General features: G+C 31.7%; 1 protein-coding gene across 2 annotated transcripts in view; it reads left to right on the top strand.

Annotated features, from left to right (window-relative positions):
* The window catches only part of LOC118199526 (inactive tyrosine-protein kinase 7-like), a 151,222-nt gene that overhangs the window by 109,094 nt on the left and 18,244 nt on the right, over positions 1-23,884 (top strand). For both annotated transcript variants that reach the window (XM_085807760.1, XM_085807759.1), the window contains exons 6-9: positions 3,073-3,360; positions 5,912-6,193; positions 18,858-19,127; positions 22,013-22,285. In XM_085807760.1, the coding sequence (XP_085663886.1) occupies positions 3,073-3,360; positions 5,912-6,193; positions 18,858-19,127; positions 22,013-22,285 (1,113 nt within the window). The remainder of the gene's footprint in view (positions 1-3,072; positions 3,361-5,911; positions 6,194-18,857; positions 19,128-22,012; positions 22,286-23,884) is intronic.

The following is a 23,884-nucleotide window of genomic DNA, read 5'->3' as shown; positions in this document are numbered from 1 at the left end:
AACATTAAAGACTGCAGTTAAAAAGGAAAATGTTTACGATGCAGCAACACTGTAGAAAATTAACAAAGAATTATGAATTCAGAAAATATATTTTCATAATCATAGAATAAAAAGAATGTTTCTTCTTTCTTCCATGGCAAGAATAGCTTTAAAATAATTTTCTCAGTCCTTACATTTCTATTTAATAAATTCAGCAAGATAGGATTTCGCATGTTTTGGAATGGTGCTTTGTTATCTGTGTGAAACCAGAAAGCGCCCCATGGCACATATAACCGAACATCTTCTGTTTCTTCTGTATCTGCACATTTATGTTAACAGAACTTTGATTTCAAGAAATGCATAAAAATTTAACAGCTGCACAAAAGAGAAAGAAAAGGCATTCACGCTTTTTGAGATAAAATTGAGAATTTATTGCATAAAACAAATAAACATCTGAGCTGATAATGGCATTAAAAATTTATCATACATGAAACTAATTCTCTTTAAAAAGTGTCAAGCTGAGCCATCAAGTTCATGCATATTTCTTAGAATATTTCTTCTTTCCACTAACATAAATGGGCTTTCAAGGTGGTAAAATCGTTCCAGTAGAGTTTTTCGTACATAGAAATAAACTGTCATCAATTTCATCATTTTATTAGTTCCAATAATGCAGACTTTAACATTTTTGACTAACTCGTTTGAGCAAACCTCCCTCATAAATTTTTTCCAAATGGCTGTATTATTATATTACAGATTCTGGTAATCACCAACTTTTCAATCTGTGCTTATTTTTTAATATAAGCAAACAAAATAAAAATATGCAAATTATTATTGCAGATACTTCTGCTTTCCTAGCATGCCTTCGTGGTGTAGTGGTTCTGCATGCTGGGCCAGTATTCCAGAGGTCTGTGTTTTATTCCCGGCGAAGACATTTGCAAATTTTTCATCTTACCTGCTTCAAAAAAAAAAAAAAAAAAAAAAAAAAAAAAAAAATCCTAATGTCTCTACAGTGGCGCCCAAACTAAAAGGGTGTTGGATGAGGATTCTCCACTCCTAAGATTTGGCGATTGGGTCCCTTAAAAACCCCAGTCACCCTTTAAAAAGGGGAGTATATAAGGTACTTCTCCCACTTTCGTAGCGTGCCTTCATGGTGTCGTGGTTCTGCACGCTGGGCCGGTATTCAAGAGGTCCATGGTTCGATTCCCGGCGAAGGCGTTTGCTAATTTTTCATCTTACCTGCTTCCAAAAAAATCCTAATGTCTCTACAAGTTTTATTTTTTCCTGTTAATATTATAGTAAGCAGGGATGGTAAAGCTGTGAATGTTTTTCATTTTATATGAATCCCTACTTCTATGTATATAATCTGCTGTCTATTAAAATTAGTTGAGTTTATGTGGTTTAACATATGTAAATGTTTTATTTGATCACAACGTTTCAGATATTGAGTTCTACCTTACTAGTTGTGTCTCAAATGCGGTTTGATTGCATTCTACACAGTGATAAATTAAGTCTGTAGCTGGCATTAGACAAAATTTAAATTAGGACCTTGTTTATATAAGTTGTATCTAATGAAATCTTAAGTAATGTGGTTTAAATGTTTTATTAATAGTAGACAATATATTAGTAGTTATAATTCTAATATAAGTAACTTCTAATGTAATCAATAAAAGCATTTCTATTGTAACAAAAAATATATAAGTAAATATCGCATAATAAATTTTTCGGTTTTGGATTTTATTTTCAGAAAACTGAGAATAATGTAGTTGCAGTCTAGCTGTTCAAAAATATCTTTTCCTGTAGCAAGCACTTCTATGACCTTAGCTTTTCCTGTCCTTTTGAAGTGGTTAAATAAGTTTTAAGTAATTTTAAAACATAGAAAGATAACTGTCCTGTTGCATTATTTATAGTAAAGTTAGTTTTTAACAGTATTTTGGTTGATAATTTTTACATATTTCATGCCAATTTCTCTATAAATTTTTTCCCAAATAACATAGAATGTATTTATTGTGAAATTTGCTTGACTAAAACTGATGTCATCATCTGTCTGATTTTCAGCAAAAGATAGTTACTGCTTTCTAGAACTTTCTTAAGTATCAGCATAAAATTTGAGATTTCAGTTTTCTTATATTTGAAGAAATAAAAATACTTTTCTCTGATTATATCAAGTTTCCCCCTTTTTTCCCAAAGCAGAAAATACTTCAATGTGTTTTTACAAAAAAGGTCTACTTTTTCCTCATGTCCCTCATCCCATTTACTTTCCACTACATTTCCCTTGCACTGAAATATTTTTTATAGGTGTAGAAATAGATGTATTTAAAACATAATAAATTTGTTTTAAATAAATCTTGTTTAAATTTTTCTTAAAGAACGAGTATGCTTTGCTTAATTCTGAATTTAATGCAAAATTAAAAAGTGAAAAGTGTAAATAAAATTCTGAAAATCATGATTTTATATTACACAAACTTCACTAATCTGCAACTCTTGATTCCCATGGGTGAAGAGTTTTGGAATTTTACTATAATTGAACCCCAATACCGCTTGACTGATGTTATTTCTTCCAAATAACAAAGGATAAAATATATTACAGTCAAAAAAGGAATTTTTGGTTCATGAAACTACTGTTTTTCTTTTTTTGGGAGAAGGGGGTTGCTATTTACCTGTACAAGGCTATGCAAGTTCATTGAAAAGTTTAATTTCCTGTTCTTTCAAAGCCTAGTGTATGGTAAAATTTCTTTTTCTTGAAAGAACAGAAGTGTTGTTTTCATTCAAGAGAGAATTGAAAATAATTAACTTATTTGTGAATGAAATATAAGTTTAAAAAAAGCAGATGGGATATCACTATAATGAAGAATGGACCATGAGAAAATAATACATAAAAAAGAAGACACATAAGCTTAGAAAAGACATGAAACTAATGAGGGTCATTGTATTAGAGGCTATTAAGTTTAACATTGTAGGTTAGCTTATCATAGTTGCTCCAAAGATCCACATGTTCTGAAACAGATATATTTGAAAATCACTTTGTCTGTAAAAATTTTCCTTCAGAATCTTAGATGTTTAAATTGCTTAATAGAAAATTGATTTGTTTTTCAGTTTTAGATTCATTAACTGAAGACTCATTGGAACCACTAGTACATGATGTGCATGTCACTGTTCATGACCCATATGATGTCATGTGTCTTGCACCCAAGGGTCTGCCTAAACCCAGGATGTGGTGGGAAAATCCGAAAGGCCATGTTATTAATGATAGTGGTCATATTTATGTTGAGGATATGAGACTAATTTTTACTGAAGTCCAAGAAGCTGATGGTGGTGAATACAAATGCAATGCAGAAAATATTGCAGCCTCTACAAAAGTTAGCTTTTCTTTAACCGTTTCAGGTAAGCATCACGATGTAATAGTATAAATAGGTTACTTCTGTAGTTGTTAATATCAGTAATCCTGAATTTATTTCATTTTAAATTTTAAAATATTGCTTTGTATTAAAGTGCATAATTAAAAGTTTCTGTGTGTAAGATAAAATATTGTTGGATACAGATACACAGATGTAAAGTAACATTGTAAATGCACCATAGACAAGAGTTTTCAGTATCAGATTAATGAATTAATTTATATTTCATGTTATGAGATATAACAAAGTGAGAAAGATATTAAGTAAAAATATAAATAATCTAACTTCTCATCATTAAGAATATTAAAATTTATCACATTTCAATGACTTGTTTGATAACATAAAGAAATTATAAATATAATTTCTAGATGTTAATTAAAAATATAAATAATCTAATTTCTCATCATTAAGAATATTACACAATTTATCACACTTCAGTGACTTGTTTGATAATGTAAAGAAATTATAAATATAATTTCTAGCATTTATGTTTATATTTATAATTTGTAGCAATGTGATAAAAGTTATTGCAGGCTATAAAATCTCTGCTTTGGAATATTTAAACATTTATTTATGGCATCATCAGTGGCAGTATAAAAGAGAAACTAGTTGATGGTAGATGTAAGGGGGCAAGATTAACCAAGATAGAGTCAACAGAGATTTTGAGGAAAACAGAATTGTAAATGTCTTAAATTAAGCAATTTTACCTTTAATCCACCCCTCACACCTCAAAGAAAAAAGCTAAATTATAGCATTTCAAAACTTCCACTGAAATACTAAATTGGTTTGGTGGTAGCCGACATCTACGGATACTTTCCCAGTAACATCACTCATGACTTGGCTGTCATGTGAGTGTTGAGGCAAACCTAAAAGGTGTTTCTAACTTTTCGGAAAATTTTCAGTTTTTTATTTATTTTTCTTTCCTTTTTCCTTAATAGAAACATATCTGTTGTAGGACATCTTTTGCAAAAAATTTTCTGCAAAGGCATGTATTCCACTGTTGCCTATTGGCTACCATTTTAGTAAATTAATTTTTCATAACTTTTAGAACTGTTCTTATTTTCAGAGTAAGCTAAGTCAGTACAAAGAAAGTTCTTAAAGTGTTTTATACTATTTCTTTCTTCATTTATTGAAATATTTTACTAAGAGATATATTTCGTATGTTTAAAAAATTTTGCCATAGTCAGAGTGAGTTGATGACTGAAGTGTGTTTTCCAGCTTAAAGTATCAAATTGCTGTAATCTTTCTAGAGAAAAATATTTGCTGCATGTGGTTTGATAATGGAAAGGATGTTCTGCCTCTCTCTTTTTAATGGCAAAGGAAGATGTGGCATGGTTTATTTTCTTATTTCAACATCAACTTTAGATCAGTTAGAGTAAGCATATATGTATTCCATATTTTTTTTTTTTTTTTTTTTTTTTTTTTTTTTTGTTACCCCTTTCCCGCAAAGAGTGATCAGAACAATGCTTGTTTGTCTCATGCTAATTTTTACTACATTTTGCAGTTATAGATTTACTGAGAAATTCAGTAGATGCAATCAGTTTTTCCAGGCATATGGTATTTCAGTAAAAATTCATGAGTGTTCCCCGTTTTGTGCAGTGAAACTATACATGACAGAAGCTATGATATGGTAATGTAATGTTAACAGTTGCAAACAAAGTGTTAGAATAAAAGTTGGAAATTTTTTCAACGGAAATCCTGACCTTATTTTATAGAGTTCATGTGGAAACAAGCTCCAAAGAATAACAATCTGCTTGTTGCAATTCCAGATAATGCCTGCTGGCAATGAAAAGTCTGTTCAGTCTACTGAAATTGAAAAATATTTCATGACAAAAAGGGGCCAATAGATTGTTGGGACTGTATCAGCAAATGCCGTCTAATGCCAGTGTACCAAAAAATGTTATGATATTATTTCATTGTTTGATTTTCTTGTATGTAATTTAAAGTTTTGTTGCATGCATGCATGTATATGCTGTGTTGTCATTGTTGGATTGTTAAATTTCCTTTTTATTAAAGTTTAAGCGTAAACATATATATACGAAATTTCCGAAACAGTCCTTTTCTTCTCTTTCCAAACTAGAAGTCTCAAGTTGTGTTAAATTTTAGCTAAGCATATTAGATGTAATTTTTACAGCATTCAAATCTATGCACATTACTTACTTATTTTTCTATACGTGAAAGTATCATATTGACAGAAGTCTTTTAACTGGAAAAATATATTTAGGACTTTTTATTTATATTGTTAAAATTCAGTGAAAATATTGTACAGTTTTATGAATGTGATATATATTCTCAGCACAGAAAATAAAAATTTCACCTTAATTACTCTTGGGAAGCATAATAATAACTTTTAATACACTAAGTTTTGGACCTTAAATTGTACAATGTTTGCAAATGTTTCTCTCTGGCTTTTTTAGGAAATGTTGTAATTAGAAAGCATTGCTAAAAGCTTATTAAGGTTTCCGTTTTAATGCATGATTCATATTTTACAAATAAAATGCATTTTTGAAATAATTTTTGTTTCATTTCTTATACCAAAGCTGCTCCTACAATAATTAAGCATCCATTGGATCTGACGGTAAATGAAGGTGAAAATGCCAAATTTCAGTGCACTTACTCCAACACTTCTGTTGCTTCTGTTGTTTGGCTGAAAGATGAAAATTACATCAAAGATAGTGGCAATCACATTATCTTAAATGAACAGAATGGCACGTTATTAATACGTAATGTTGCTCCTTCAGATGCAGGCTACTATGCTTGTGAAATCCAAAGTGAAGGATTTTCATCTGTGCACTCCAGAAGTGCACTTTTATCTGTCAAAGGTAAGGAAATTAATTAAATTAGTCCATGCCATTGTATGACATAATTGTTACAATTGTAAGGATTTGCATAATATTTACAAACTTTGGTATGAGTAAGAAATAATTCATTAAAAAAAACTTTGAATTCATTAACAAAAGTAATGGGGATGCTTTTCATCTTCAGCTCTAAATGGACATAGTACAAAAAATCACAATGATTCTTATCTGTTTATCACCATAACACTTTGTGCGAAACATTACCTTGATAATTCTGCAGCCACTGAATGAGTGATAAGGTACTTCTTATATCATTTAAAAGTTATAATGTAGGAAAAAGAGCATGGACAGTATGGTGTAAGATATAGTATAATCAACAAGTTCTGCAAGGGATATTTAATATTAATAGCTACAGTAATTACTTGTGTATATTGTAATATATTAATATGAGTACAGATATTCCAAGGGATAATCATGTTTTATTTTACATTATTATGTCGAAGGTTAATGTACATACCTGCCAACTTTTACGAATTTTTCGTAATTTTTACGAATTTTTCGTAATTTTTACGAAAATGCGTTTGTCTTTACGATTTTACAATTGTAATCCATTTTTTACGATTTTTTTCCTTTTTCAAGTATTTTTAGTGATTTTTGTCGAAATTTTAGAATTTTTCGCCAATTCAGCGATTTTCGCCAATTGCATCGTGTTTTACCGCCAACTACCGACTACTTCTAATCCAGTAACCTGCGGTTTCTCCCAACTCGCCGCTAAACCAGCCAATCTGCGCTGAACTTGTGGAATTACTCAGCTCGGATTCAGCAAGCGTGGATTGTCGCATCCTTTTTTTTTTTTTTTTTTTTTTTTTTTCACGTGCTACAAATTTTCTTAATACGTCGTTGTTACGAAATGAGTTCAAAAAAACCGTATTCTCAATATTTTCGGCTGCCTACAAAGCCGAACAATTAAAGAATCCTTCAAAGGAAATAACTGCATTTTGCAATGTGTGCGTGTGTGACTTCATAATAAGTCACGGTGGAAGAAGCGACATTGTGGAGCATGTTAAGTCTAAAAAGCATGAAGTTAATGCTTCGGCTTTGACAACGTCAAAGAAAGTGGATGATTTTTTTTTCAAATTCGACTACGAATTCGGATGCCGATGTCATTTTGGCAGAGTGTTTGTTTACTGCATTCCTCATCGAACACAGCGTGCCGCTAAGCGCTGCGCCGGTCAACTTTTCAGACGGATGTTTCCGGACTCCAAGATTGCTCAGAAATATCAAACCAGGACTTGTAAATTCTTTGAAAGATCATGAGAAAAAATAATTTTTTCAATGTGTCAGAAAGTACTTTTCCTCAGCCTGTGATTACATTGTAAGGAAGTTTCCATGGCAAAATGAAGTTCTTTTAAATGCTGAAGTGGCAAATTTGAAACAAATTGAAAATTCATCTTTTGAAAAGATTCGTTTTTTTATTGATAAATTTCCATTTTTGTTAACAATTAAAGAAAATGAATGCCATAATGATGCTTTAGATGAACTACAGAACCAATTTTCTGCTGCACAGTTTGAAGACTTTGCCAGTTCTGGAGAAGATAGACTTGATGTCCTCATTGGTACCTTAAAAAGAATAAAAAGAGCTGATGGAACACCAAAATACGATAGACTAGCAAGAGTTTTATGTGCTATTCTCGTAATTCCACACAGTAATGCTGAGTGTGAGAGAGTCTTCAGTGTTGTGAAGAAAAACAAAACTATGTTTCGTTCTTCAATTTCACCAAAAACTCTAGAAAACATTTTAATTGCTAAATGTTATGAGGAAACTAATTGTTTCCAAAGAATTTTTGGCTAAAGCCAAAAAATGCTCTCTAAATTCATTGCAATAATTTTTTTGTGTAACATTAAGTTCTTGTTTTATGTTTCCTAATAAATTTTTTAGTTACTACTTAATTGAGATTTAGTAATGTAAGTACAATTTTCTTTTTTCTATTTGTATAAATTGTTTTTTTTTTTTTTTTTTTTTTTTTTTTTTTAAATATCAAAGCATGATATTAATTCTTCGTGTTCTTCTGAATTTTGGAGAAATCTTCTGAATTTGGGGAAGAAATCTTCTGAATTTTTATCTTTAGAGGTTGGCAGGTATGAATGTATAATAAGAAAAGTCCCATGACGAAACCACATAGTAATGATTGCCTGTATATCGAATACCAATATGGATAAAAGCTGACAAGGTATATGATTGTATCAATATTAATCAGATTTGTTATTAATATAAAATAAATTTATGACTGTCATTATAATAAATGAAGTGCTTGAATCATATGGTAGCTCAAAATTGGGTTTAATCTATGGGTCAGTGATAAACTACTCCAAGGAGTCTTTCTCCTTGGAGATATGATAATAAACTATATTGGAATATGATAATAAACTAATGATATATGTGATAATAAACTAACAACTTTATGATAATAAACTAATATTGGAAGAGTGTGTTTAGTAGTACAGTCAAAAGTTTAATCCGGACGTCCATAATCCTGGATGATCTATAATCCGGACCTCAAAGCTACAAACTTTCTGTGCATGCGTAAACGCATTATGCATTTACGCATGCGCATAATATCTTTATGCACTCGCATATGCGTTTATGCATGCGCATAATATGTTTAGGCATAATATGTTTAGGCTGGACATTACGCCTCATTACCGCTACTTTAGGCAGTTCTAAAGAAGCTATTAATCCTACCACGACTATAAGGATTTTTAAAATCTTATTTGCATGAACCTATCACAGTCTAGCAGCTCACAAATTCAATCAAGGAATCAGATTGTTATACAGTCAAAAGTCTTTAATCCGGACCTCAAAGCTACAAATATTCTGCGCGTGCGTCAACGCATAATGCGTCCACGCATGCACATAATACCTTTACGCATGCGCGTTTAATGCATAACGCACAGTATAAGCTAGGCTAAAATTATCTATTTCAGTTAATGTTGCAGATTGCGTTGTTCCTTAATCTTCTAATTGGATCTGGCTTATTATTTTTTGCAGACTGTTAGAGCAATTTTATAAAAGTAAGCTTGAACTGAAGAAGTTCCGATTCTGAAGCTGCCAAAGGAACTACAAAGCAAAAGCATGTTTCGATGTCCATCAAACAAAAAGTGGAATTGCTGCAAAAAATCAATTTCACGCTGCTCTGCGGGGGGGGGGGGGGACGTCGTGACGCGCAATGAACTGAAAGTTGATCTGTCAGCACTATCCTTATCTTCAGGGCAGATGTTTTTATTTTATTCAGCTTATAATTCCTTACTAAATGTAGTATTTCATCTGGATGTACTCCGTCTTTGATGTGATTTAAATCAAATTCCTCGTCATTATAAATATCACGAATACACATCAAATAGTTTTCCGGTTGGAATTTTCTAATTTCGACTATGCGTAATGTATGCTTTATGGATGCACGCGTTCAAAGAAGTGTTTAATAAAGTAAACAAATAAATATTAAGCTTTTTTTTTTGTAAATTTTTATACCCTTTAGATCATAATTGCTCTTTATTTCATAAATTATGATTTCATATTTTTAATTTTATAAATTCTGCATGCCATCTTACCAGATTTAAACTGAGGATCTATAATCTGGAAAAACCAATAATCCGGAATCACTGAAGAGAACACTGAAGTCCCGACGAGTCCGGATTAGACTTTTGACTGTATTTTGTATCAGCGCAAGTGATGTGAGCTGTGGTTAGCTATAATATTTTAGTGATAAGTCTGTAAATTTTATTCGCTTCCCCCAATGATGTAAAAATGAAAAAAATATCATTGTGTAGTTCCTCAAAGCAAATTTTAACAGTATATGGATTGTTATATATATGTGGCAATACACTAGTTGCTTGTTGAACTGAACTGAAATAATCGCCAGTTGATGTTGGTTTGTAATAAACAATGTGCTATGTGATCCTGTAATAATGTCACTTATTTATTGATCACGTAATATTAATATGACTATAACATGACGTAGTCATGTGGAGTAGTATTACAACCAATTGCCAGGCAATCCCTTTGGTTGTTTTTCCTCTCAGCAGACGCAAGATGGAATTTTGTCGCCCTCCACAGGGCCTAATTTTCGATGGCAATGTGGCCGAAAACTGGCGCAGATTCAAGCAGCTGTTCCAGATTTATATGAAAGCTTCAGGAAACGCTTCAAAAAATTCAGATGTGAAAGTTGCTTCGTTTTTAAATGTCACTGGTGAGGAAGCAGCTGAAGTGTTTAACACGCTCTAGGAGTTCAGGGCAACTATGAAAAAGTGCTTGAAAGGTTTGAAGCTTTCACAACACTTAGAACAAATGTCGTGGTAGAGAGAACAAGAAGGGGAACTTTTTGATTGTTTCGTGACTGACCTGAAAAAAACTGGTAAAATCTTGCGAATTTTGTGAGCAGAGTAATTCTGTCGTACATGATCGCATTGTCCTTGGAGTACCAGATACCAGTTTACAGGAGAGGATGCTGTGAGAAAATAATCTGAGTTTGGAGAAAGCAATTGATTTAGGAAAAGCTGCTGAATTGAGCAAAGCTCGTGCTCAAACATTAAGAGAACAGAATATTAACAGTGTAACTAGAGGGAAAGTGAAACAACAACAGGCAGGAGGAGCCAATGCAGCTGTAGCAGTCAGGAAGCACAGGGGATGGCTTGATGATGCTTCAAATACTGAGATGTTTTTGTGTAAAAAATGCAACAGACATCACGTTAATGGACAATGTCCGGCATATGGAAAAAATGCTTTAATTGTGGTAAACTTAATCACTTTTCAACTATGTGTAGACTGAAACATGTCCAAAATGTTTCTCAGCATGATAACACAGATGTATATAGTGAATCTAATGATGAATTCTTCATGAATTCCATAAATGTCCAAAAAAATAAAACTGTATGCTCAACATCGTCTGCAAAACAGTCGATTGAAACTATAATTGTTGAAGGGACAAATGTGACCTTTAAGTTGGACACAGAGTCTGAAGTGAATATTTTGCCTGTAAAAATTTATGAAACACTGAGTGCTAAGAACTCTAATTTTATTGTAAACAAGTGTAATGTTGTATTAGAAGCATTTAGTGGGGGGGGGGTCCAAGGTTAAACTTGATGGGTTGTTTATGTTACAATGTTCCTCAGATGGTGAGGATCATCCTCTAGAGTTTGTAATTGTTTCTAGCAAGCATATACGTCCATTATTAGGAATTGATGCATGTTTTAAACTTAATTTAATTCAGTTTATAAATAAGGTTGGAACAGCAATTAAAGGTAAGTTGGATCAGTATACAATTGTTTTACCTCCATCTAAAGATCAATTTATTATTAATAATTCAGAAGTGTTTGAAAGGTGGGAAAATTTAATGGATTGTGTAAAATCATAGTACATGATCAGATAGCTCTTGCAGTGAGACCACCACGTAGAGTACCACTTAGTTTAAAACCTAAACTTGAATTAAAATTAAACGAATTAGAGAGACAGGGCATTATTGCAAAAGTTGATTAACCTTTGAACTGGGTTAGCAATTTAGTAATAATTGAAAAAGCTAATGGATTCTTAAGAATATGCCTTGATTCTCAAAATCTTAACAAAGCTATAATAAGAGAATGTGTTGATTCCAACCATTGAGATTTTATGAAAGTTATGTAATAAATCAGTTGACTCTGTTTTGGACATTTTCAAATATGGATGGTTTTTTTTCAAATAACGTTAGATAGGGATAGTAGTGATCTTTGTACATTTAGCACACCATTTGGATGCTATAAATTCTTAAGGCTTCCGATGGGTATTTCCTGTGCATCTGAAATTTTTCAGAAATGCAATCTTGAAAATTTTGGTAATATACCAGGAGTACTGATCTATTTTGATGACATCCTCATTGCTGCTAGCACCATACAAGAACGATAAAATTTTAACAGAGGTCATCAACAGAGCTAAAAAACTCAATATTAAATTCAACAAGCAAAAACTTCAGTTTAGGGTTAGTGAGGTTAAATATTTAAGTCATTTATTTAATGTATCAGGCATGCGACCTGATCCTGATTGAATTAAAGCCATTACTGAGTTACAGGAATCTCATAATAAGCATGAATTACAGGGTGTTTTGTGAATGTGTAATTATTTAAGGAAATTTATACCACATTTTTCAGAGAAAACAGCCATATTAAGGGAACTTTTGAAAAACAAAGTAGATGGCCATGGTTACAGATACATTCTAAAGCATTTAGGGAATTAAAAAAATTATTTTCCAATGCACCTGTATTATGAATATTTGATAGCAGTAAACCTATCACTATACAGGCAGATAGTTCTAAAGGTGGGTTAGGTTGCTGCTTATTGCAGAATGGGCAACCGATTGCTTTTTCATCTAGGAGTTTGAATAATGCAGAAAAAAAAAAAAAACTGTGCTCAGATTGAGAAATAATTTCTTAGTATTTTATTTGCTGTTAATAAATTTCACTATTACATTTATAGTAGAGAGGTAGAAGTGCTTACTGATCATAAACCATTAGTTTCAATTATGAACAAAAATATTGGTAATGTGTTGTCAAGTAGATTCCAAAGGATAAAAATTAAGCTCTTAAAATATAAATTAAATATTTGCCTGGGAAATATATGTATATTTCAGATTTACTGTCACGTTCCTTTATTGAAATGTACACAAATGAAAACATAGATATGACACAGATTATTCATACACTAAGAAAGCAACTGCAAATGTCCAAGAGTAAGAAAAGGGAATTTCAGAAAGCTACATTAGAAGATGAAGGGTTAATGTTAGTGAAAGAATATTGGCAAAAGGGATGGCTTTTGAGTGTTGATAAAGTTCCTAAAGAAGCAAGATCTTATTTTAAATTTAAAAATGAGTTGAGTGTTTAACAAGATTTAATTTTTTTTATAATTGACTTGTAGTACCAGTTGCATTAAGGAAGTGTATGTTAACATTATTCCATGAAGCTCACTGTGGCGTTGAAAAATCAAAAGCTAGGGCTCGAGAAGTACTATTTTGGCCAGGAATCAACAGTGACATTGAGAATATGATTTCTAAATCCCTAATTTGTGATAGGTTCAGACCTGAAATATTAAAAGAACCTCTTGTTTGTCATGAAATTCCCAGTTTACCTTATCAAAAGTTTGGTACTAATATCTGTGATTATGCAGGGAAAAGTTATATAATAATAGGCTGTTACTTAACTAAATAGGTAGACATAATTCCCCTAAAAAATAAAAGTGCAGGGAAAGTTACTAGTAAGTTGAAATCAATATTTGCAATACATGGAATACCTAAAACTTTAATTTGTGGTAATGTACCATTTAATAGTTGGAAAATGAAGAGTTTTGCAAGGGATTGGGGATTTGAAATAATCACTAGCAGTCCTCGATATCCTAAATCTAATGGATTTGCAGGAAAGGTGGTAGGTATAGCTAAGTGTTCATGTAGAAAAGCAGGATTGGAGAAATTAAATGAAGCTTTACTGGAATATAGAAATACTCCAATTTCAGATATAAATTTATCACCAAGTCAAATGCTATTAAGTAGGAATTTAAGAACACGGTTACCAATTACACAAACAGAATTGAAAAACCAACTGTAAAAGATCAATATAGAGAAAAGGTGAGGAGTAAGCAGAAACAGGCTAAAATCTATTATGATAAGCATGCAAGGGAAAAACCTGAGTTTATTCCTAGGCAAAAGGTAATGTTGAGATGGGAAAATAAATGGGAGTCCACTATAGTTTTCAAAAAGCATTCAACTCCTAGATCATATTGGATTAGAACAAAAGATAATAAGGTAATTAGACAGAATAAATTCCATTGAAGAAAAACTAAAAATCAGAAGAATTTAGTAACATTAGACTATTATGATCTTTGTAATGAGAATGAGGAAAATATAAGTAGTGAACATCCAAAAATACATAATGATCCTCACCATCAAGATAATAACAATAATATTAAACGTGATTGTGTATATAAAACAAGAAGTGGTCGTAATGTATATCAACCATCCAAATATGATAATTATGTAATGCAGTGATTCCTATGACTCTGCCAAAAAAAGGGAGATGTTATATATATTCGTCAACACACTAGTTGCTTTTTTAACTGAACTGAAGGAATCGGCAGTTGATGTTGATTTGTAATAAACAATGTGCTATGTGATTCTGTAGTAATGTCACTTATTTATTGATCAAGTAATATTAATATGAATATAACATGGATAAGACTAATTAAACCTATATTTAAGATTTTATTTAAATTTTAATTCTGTAAATATACATATCTTGAAATTAGGCAAAGCAGCAACTTTATGTTTTATGTGAAATTTAATGGTTAGTTTTGATTAAAATCTGCACCAAATGCAAGGTTGCTGTTTTGCCTTGCATTTTTGACATGCAAAATTTTACTTTTGCATGTCATTAAAGGGAGAAACTGGGCTAAGAATCAGTAGATGTCTATTCTGTTTATTGATGAGTCCTGCATTGTTTTATACAGTTATTCTAGACAAAATTACATATGATGAGAAGCAAACCCTCTATATCTTCCATCTAACATAGTTGAAAAGTATATTTATACAGGAGGTAAGGGGGAAAGTAAGGGGAGAAGTTTCTTTAGGTGGGAGCACAGACCTGTATGGCCTGCCTTGTGGAACTCTCAATACTCAGAGGTATACAGACAACATACTGGATCCTGTTGTTTGTCTATATGCTGCAGCAGTTGGAAATACCCTCATTTTGCAAGAAGATAATGTCTGCCCTCATACCTTGTGCTCACCTCTTGCACCAATTTCTTGAAGAAGAAACTGTATTCTAACTGGAATGCTTAGTATGCTGTTATAATCTTAATATCATTCAGCATGTGTGGGACATTCTTGGGAAGCCTTTTGCTGGCCTCTAGCTCCCTCCCCAGACACTAAATGAGCTTAGAACAGCTTTATGTGATCAGTGGGCATTGCTAACCACACAGTTCATTGAGATCATAAACAGCATGAGACGCCACTGTCAGGCCTGTATTGCTCTTTGGCGTAATCATACTCACTTTGAGAAATTGTGTTGTATTTAATTTGTATATCCGAATTTAGGAGAATTTATGCTCTTATGGGTTTCAAATATAAATATTCTGTACATTTTCTTTTGTTATTAATTTACAAGTGGTAAAATAAATATTATCATGAAGTTCCATCCAGTTAGCTTGCACGCCTTTTGAGTTATCATCAGTTTTCTGTTAGACTCTTGCTGAGTGCTTCAGTGTGGGTTTTGAATCCTTGCAAACAGGCTGGCTGCATGGCCATTTTCATGATTTTCCCCATGTGTAACACATGAGCCAGTTTCCTTAAGAAAGTCCTCCACAAAGCCCTCCCTTTCCTTAGGCAGACAGCTCTCAAGTGTTTTGCCATCTGTTGGTAAATAAACCAACCATTTGTTGCTTAATTTTCAGAAACCAGTGTATTACTCAGAAATCCTCTTCATCAATTATAATTTTTTTAAGGTCAGAATTTCCTGCTGGAAATACGGGATGAGGCAAAAAAAAAAAAAAAAATTGGAGTGGACAAAAAGTATAAGTTGGGGCTACTCTCAATTGAGAGTTGGTAATCACAAAGGAGTCAGTATTGATTACTTTGGGAACCCCTAATTTACAAAATGGCATGTAGGTTAATATTGGTCAAGCCATACTGCAATATACCGTCACATTCAACTTAGGCAGTAAAACTATGAAGCTAGACTTTTTCTGTAATTGCTTTTTTTCACTTGGTGAAGTCAAAAGAAAAGAAACTGAAAATGGGTTATCAGCTGTAACAGAGTGAACAATGAATAGGGCATGCCCACCTTATGGATTATATGATAAAAGCCTTTGAGCTAAGACCCCACATAACATGTCTACAAAATGAAATTAGGTTTTTCTGATACAGTCAAAAGTCGTTAATTCGGACGCCCATAATCCGGACCTCAAAGCTACAAACTTTCTGCACATGTGCCGCTTTGACGCATGCGCGTAAGACCTTTACGGCTGCAAATATGCGTGTGCGCATGCGCATGATACGTTTACGCTTGCGCGTTTAATGCATAACAGACGGTATAAGCTAAGCTAAAATTATCTAATTCAGTTTATGTTGCAAATTGCGTTGTTCCTTAATCTTCGAATTGGATCCGGCTTCTTATTTTTTGCAGACTGTTAGAGCAATTTTATAAAAGTAAGCTTAAACTTTCGATTATGTCAAATAGAATTTCCGATATATATTTACTAATATGTAAAGGATCTATCTACAAAGCGAAAGTATGTTTCGAAGTCCATTAAACAAAAAGTGGAATTGCTGCAAAAAATGGATAAAGGCATATCTTTCGTTTCTCTAACCATTCCGAAATCTGTTTATCAATTACATGCTGTTCTGCGGCCAGGGGGGGGGGGCCGCGGCGCGCAATGAATTGGAAGTTAATCTGTCAGCACTATCCTTATCTTCAGGGCAGATGTTTTTATTTTATTTGGCTTATAATTCCTTACTAAATGTAGTATTTCATCTCGATGTACTCCGTCTTTGATATGATTTAAATCAAATTCCTTGTCATTATAATTCACTTCCGATAAAGAAGAAAGTGACACAGAGTTTATTGAAAACGAAAAAATTTTTATTGACAAGTTAGTCGGTATTCTCGACACAGCAATTATAAGACTTAAACAGCGGAACTTTGTAACTGAAGAAGAAATTATGTTTGTTTATAGAATTAAAGAGAAAGTATTATCACATAAAACGAAGCAACTTAAACAACTTACATTGAAAGAAATGTTTAATAAAGTAAACAAATAAATATTAAGCTTTTTTTTTTTTTGTAAATTTTGATACCCTTTAGATCATAATTGTTCTTTATTTCATAAATTACGGTTTCATATTTTTAATTTGATAATTTCTGCATGCCATCTTACCAGATTTAAACTGATGATCTCTAATCCGGAAAAATCGATAATCTGGAATCGCCGAAGTCCCGACGAGTCCGGATTAACGACTTTTGACAGAAACCTGTGTATTTTTACTCAGAAATCCTCTTCATTAATTGTAATTTTTTTAAGGTCAGAATTTTCTGCTGGAAATACGGGATGAGGGGAAAAAAAAAAAATGGAGTGGACAAAAAGTATAAGTTGGGGCTACTCTCAATTGAGAGTTGGTAATCACAAAGGAGTCTGTATTGATTACTTTGGGAACCCCTAATTTACAAAATGGCATGTAGGTTAATATTGGTCAAGCCATACTGCAATATACCGTCACATTCAACTTAGGCAGTAAAACTACGAGTATGAAGCTAGACATTTTCTGTAATTGCTTTTTTCACTCGGTGAAGTCAAAAGAAAAGAAACTGAAAATGGGTCATCAGCTGTAACAGAGTGAACAATGAATAGGGCATGCCCACTTAATGGATTATATAATAAAAACCTTTGAGGTAAGACCCCACATAACATGTCTACAAAATAAAATTAGGTTTTTCTGATAGTAATTATTACAATGATTACCTGTGAAATTTCAAGTTAATCCTAAGCATTATAGTTAAAAATTAGCTGGATTATATGAAACACTGTTTTTAATTCAATATTGCAACAATATTTCTGATTGTCTAAACAAATATTTTCATAATGAAACCAGGATGCTGTACTCCTTGTTTCCTTCAGGAGTTCATTTTTTACTTATTTTAGTGCACTAAATTTATTCTACACAAATATTTCTGAATTCTTAAAAAAATTATAACAACAATTGTTCTTTATATGTGTATGTTAATGCAGTTTATTTTCCTTATTATTTTAAGAGCTAGAAAAGTGATGAGGCCAACATTTCCTTTTTTTCTGTTTTTGTCAGACTTAGTCGAGGTTTAAATAGGAAAATAAGAATTGTGTATGTTTAAAATTAAAGCTTATAGAAACAATTCAAATTCATAATTTTAAGAATTAGTTTCTGTTTTGAAACACAGAAAACATGATAGAGCTTTGAAAAAAGAATCTGTTTTGTATAAACTGAAAATAATTGGTAAGTTATTTTCTTATGCATGACTTTATATATCCATGGGATCACTTATCAGTTTGGGTTTTTATCTGCGTGCATTTTTGTTGTTTGAGCAGTTTTAATGACTGTGGGGTTTTTTATGTGGTTGTCATATGGAGCAGTAATAAACTTGCAAAATGATCTTAAAAACTGTACTTCTGCTGCTGCTACAATGTGTCAATCTGAGTTTTAATAATTAAAAGGAAAGATAGATCATGCTTGAAAATTATTCCTGGAAAATGCTTTTCTATGAATAGTGGGTATTATGTATGCTAATAATGATGAAGTCTAGCGTTAGGAATGGAGACAAATAAATAAGCAGAGATTCATCCGGATTAACATATATTGAAATACAAAATAATTATAGGCACAGTAAATGTTACATGGTAAGCATAGTAAAGTAAAAGTGACAACAACTGAAAACATTGCCAAAAAACAAGAAGTAAAAATCGTGTTGACACACATATTGCAAAATACAAATGGGAAATATAATCACAAATTAAAAGTTATTGGCAACAAATAAAAGTTGTTAGAAGTTGTCTCTCTAAATTTTTCTTGTTTCTTTCTTTGTAACAAATTATATATAAACACTGTTAACACTTTTTTCCTTTTTATTTTGTGTTACTTATATTTTGCAGAAAAATTAAAGTTTATCCCAGCTCCTGTAAACAGAAAATTGGAATTGTCTTCAAATGCTAAAATATATTGCAAAGCTGGTGGATCCTCTCCACCTGTTGTGAAATGGACAAAACTTGATGCTCGGTCTCCAGAATGGCCACCTCATATTAAAGATGATAATGGTACCTTACATTTTAATCGAGTTCTCAATACTGACAGTGGAAAATACATGTGTGTTGCCACAAACTCTCAAGGAGTAATTAATGCCACAATTGATGTGGATGTGGTAGGTATGTATGCAAATAGAAACTTCATCAATTTGAAAGTGCGTGTTATTAAAATTTTTTAGCTTAGCAGCTGTATTTCTGTAAGTTGATTCTGGTGAAATGAGATACACCAGGATCAAACCATCTTAACCAAATTAAGTGGTTTCCCCAATTTATCTGAAGTTTAACTTTTAAAATTAAAATAAATATGTGGAAATCCACCTTAACAATTTACAAACAAAGCTACCAATAATTTATTAAAAAATCTGCAAAACAAAGAAATATGAATTATGTATTTAGCTATGAAGAAAAATAATATTTTTAAGTATTTCCATTCATCTCTCTCTTCAGTACTTAGTGAGTTTTAAGTTTATGTTTTTAGTGTTGTTTTAGAGGTATACAGTTTGATAGGAAATACTTGATTCTAATGACATTTAAATGAAATAAGAGTCTGGAGATGTATGATATTTAAACATTTATTACATTTTTGGTATGTCATATGCTTGTCTGTGTTGTTCCCAAAAATTATTTTTAGCAACATTTGTAAAGAGCACTTCATCAAGCCCTTGGAATGACTATGAATTAACAAAATTCATATAACTATCTAATATAGAAAATGTACTTTCTTCATTGCTTTCCCGCATGAAGTATAATTCCAAATGAATATGTTTCTTGATTATATTTGAAACCAACACAGAAGCTCTGATATGTCGTTTTCACTTTTTGATGAAGTGGTGAAGAAAAATCTTTGCATTGCTTTGCAAGCATGTAATTAAAGCTATTTATCTGCTTTTAAATAATGACTTGGACACTATAATTATCAAAGACCTGTAACAGAGCAATTTTTATATGTAGTGAAGACAGAGAACACTGTACTCATCTGATATTTATCCTCAAACATCTGTCCCAAATAAACATGATTGTAATATATGTAACTAAATATAGTTGAAACCATCGTTAATTGGAAAGGGTCACATATTTTTCCCCCTTGGGTGAATTTAATTATATCTTTTATCTTCTTGGACTTTTACTGTAATTAAACTTTGAAAAGAGTACAATAGATTCTTGGAAGATTATGAAATAGCTCTTTTTTTTTTTTTTTCCTATTTTCTTTTATTAAGTTCTATCAGAATATAGTTCTAATATATTCTCTAGTATCATGTCATTTAATCTGTTAACATTATCTACTCTTTTAATTCTAGAAAGAAGAAAATGAGTTAGATGTTTCAGATGTGTGTATTTTTCTTCCACTTTAGCAGTGAAGCATAACTTCAGATTAGATTTTCTTATAAATGATCACTAGAGCTGATCCTCATAAATTAATTTCAGGCTGCTACATATTAATTATACGGTATCTCTCAAGGTATTTGAGTGCATGGTGGTTATCCCAGCTCACATTTTTTGCCAATAATTTTTTGGTGACAAAGCATCACTAATAACATTTAAGTAACCATTATCTGTTGATCTGTCCAAGGCAGTTTCTATGAGATATATTTGCTTTTCATTAACAATTTAATGTTTTGCTGTTAAAATGAAGAAAAAGCAGTAAGCAAAATTGATATGAATCAAGAGGGAAAACAAATGATTATAAGCACTTTTATATGACCTTTTATAAACAAAAAAGCTAGACATAAAAAAAAAGCAATTGAGGGTTACCAAAATGTCATTGGAGGTGTTTTATTATCAAAAACAGTCTTGTTGTCAATTTTGAGAAAATTTGATCTGGAATAACTGATAAATATCAGTATTTGTTTATACTAAACTGTTAGTTTCGTAGTTGCTATTTACACAAGCGATTTGTTTTAAACTATGGAATGCATGTTGAAAAGAGTATAAATTGCCTTTAGCTTACATTACCTGTACCAAAGAAATGTTAGATGTAACAATGATTAACATCCCAGATGTAGATACGACTATAGTTGGCTTCTTGAATCATATCCATTATAGGACATGCATAAATTCTCTACAGAATGATAGTGCCAACATTACTGGCCACCATTAAATAGAATGAGCTGTTCATATTTCTTATAACAGTGTTTCATACTTTCAAAGTACTATCAATAAAATGTTTATGCATTTTTTTATGCATTGTTTATTAGATTTACAAAAGCAAGAAATGTATTTGTTATGCAGAAAAGTGTTATCACTATCAAATGAGCTAATTATTAAAGTTTTCTTGCTGGGCATACCAAGTTGGTGCATTTGTCTTTCTAAAAATTGTTTCGTGCATGTCGTGCAGCTTTTTATTATTATTATTATTATTATTATTATTATTATTAAAGAGGTTTTCCATGAACTCATCTATTTCCTTAGACAAATAGCTCTAATGTGCTTTTCCATAGTCCGAATATTCAGTCCTTATTTGTTTTCATCAGACTTACTGCAAAACAGTTAATTTTTGTTCAATTGCTGCAAGTGACTGACTGAGAAATTATTTTAAAATTAATTTAGTCCTTTTTCGTAAACAGGCATTCATTGTGCTACAAATTTGTTTCTATACATTTTGTGTATAGAAACAAATTCATAGCATTTCTATTACTCAGCCTTTTTTATTTCTTAATTTGTTAGAAGTGTCAACAAAAACTCAAAATTTCTAATTAAATAAATAGTTTCTCTTCATATCCTAGTGAAGATAATGTTTGTTTAAAGCCTGAAGTAATTCTGGAATTGTAATGGGTAAAATTCCTATAGTAAATTAATTAAAGTGGAAGCGTTATTTGAGCTTGTGTAATAATGAATAAATATTAATGGCTGAAAATTTGATATGCTCTTGGAGCTAATTTGTCATTTATTCTCAATTGTATTTTTTTAACCAAGCGCCATTTATAATTATTTATACTTTTGTGAATACTGTTTATCTTCCTTCCAAAAATGCATGTGCCAATTAAATTTTTCTTTTTCTATTGAAGTAATGCCAAAGTTCAATGTCCAGCCATCAGACACAGTTGCCAATGAAGGAGAATCAGTTATTTTGCATTGCTTAGCTGAGGGTGATCCTCTCCCAGTCATCCAGTGGGATAAAAATAATGAACTCAATGGATTTGATCAAATGCGCTTTACAGTTCTGGAAAATGGATCATTGTATGCGTCAGAAATTCATGCAGATGATGAAGGAAAATATGGCTGCACTGCTGGTAACAGTGGAGGATTGCGGAGACATGAAGTTAGTCTTACAGTGAAAGGTAATCTTTTGAATCTAAATAATAATTTATTGGTTTCTTATTATTTTTATCTTTGTATTTAACAAAACCATTTCGCTTTTAGCAACTGTGCTGTATATTGGGCTTAATTTATATGATGTCATCTAGCTCTGAAAGACCGAAATATTAATTTTGCACCAAAACTCAGGCTTTGCAACAAAGGGCTAAAAGCTAAGAGTTTTTAGTGAGTTATGATCTAAAATCAGAAAAGTTAATTTTGTTGCTTGTGTTAAATTTTACACCACAACTTGAAATAGTAATTAAAACTTTTGCTGTAATATAAAGTATGCAGCAACTGATACAGTAGTACTTGAAGACAGCACTTAAACATACTTAACCCCTTAAGGACCAGCGTTGGGAGAATGAAGCACAGTCACGGGACCGGACCCGCTGAAATGGATCGTTGTCACCGGCTCGCGCATTTTCAGCAGGTTATATATTTTTCGCGCATTTTCAGCAGGTTTGCATTTTCAGCAGGTTTGAGCAGGTTATATATTATATTTATATAGGTCATTATATATAATGCCTTTAATGGTCATTATATATATAATGACCATTAAAGGCATTATATATAATGACCTATTAAATCGAGTAAGAAAAACAAAAACGCTGGCTTTTTCCTGAGAAATGCGAACAAGACACATTATGCGTCAAGAAATTTTTGTAAAATTAAGCCTAATTTTACAAAAAAAGAATCATATAAAATCAGCGTTTTGATATTATGACTTCAATTTTTGAAATTGCATATTTAATGTACGTATTTTTAATGTGTATTAATATAAAGAATATCACATTAATAGAAACAAATTAAACAGACAAAATACTAAAATCATAGCTATACACGCAGAAATAAATACTATAAACATGAAGGAAAAAAATTACAAATACAAAAAAAAAAAAAAAAAGAAAAAACAAGAACTACCTGTAGGTAATTAAATTCCAATTTAAAAATTCTGCTGTGTGTGAAATAACTCAAAACAAGGATCGACACACAGTCCTACATTACGTATCTCTCACTCAAAATGTGTTGTTTGCTTTCGCTTTTCCTTGGTTTTAGCGCACACAACGCATCTTCTCTTACCTTTATTACCTTTTCTGTCAACGTAACTTTTCGGAAACTGTCTTCCAGTTAGATGGAAAGGTGGAGTGTCCGGTGATTTTGGACAAATTTTTAAGTAAGGTCTCTTAGCCATGGCTAATGGAATGAAACTGAATACTACCCCAACACATGTCCCAAAACTTCTTCAAAAGACACTCAGAAATATTTCATCCTCAAACCCTGCGTGACTTCAGGTTTATGTTAGAAAACTTCCTGTTTTTCTAAATTGAAAGCAAGCGTCCATGATGACCGGAAAGTGATCAAGGCAAGACCCGCAGTGGCGGCTGTTACTGATCATGTCAATATACACATTATTATTGTTATTATTTTTTAACAAATGGTGGGCACTTGCCTATATCGGCATATACACATTATATATAACTACATTATATGTAAAGTAAATACATTATATACCAAAATATATAATGCCTGTGTCATTATATATAATGACCATTAAAGGCATTATATATAATGACCTATTA

Source organism: Stegodyphus dumicola, chromosome X1 (assembly GCF_044657685.1).
Source record: "Stegodyphus dumicola isolate Sdum_Otavi_A_Nest chromosome X1, ASM4465768v1".
NCBI classification, from domain to species: Eukaryota; Metazoa; Arthropoda; class Arachnida; order Araneae; family Eresidae; genus Stegodyphus; species Stegodyphus dumicola.
This window is presented reverse-complemented; position numbering and strand designations above follow the sequence as displayed.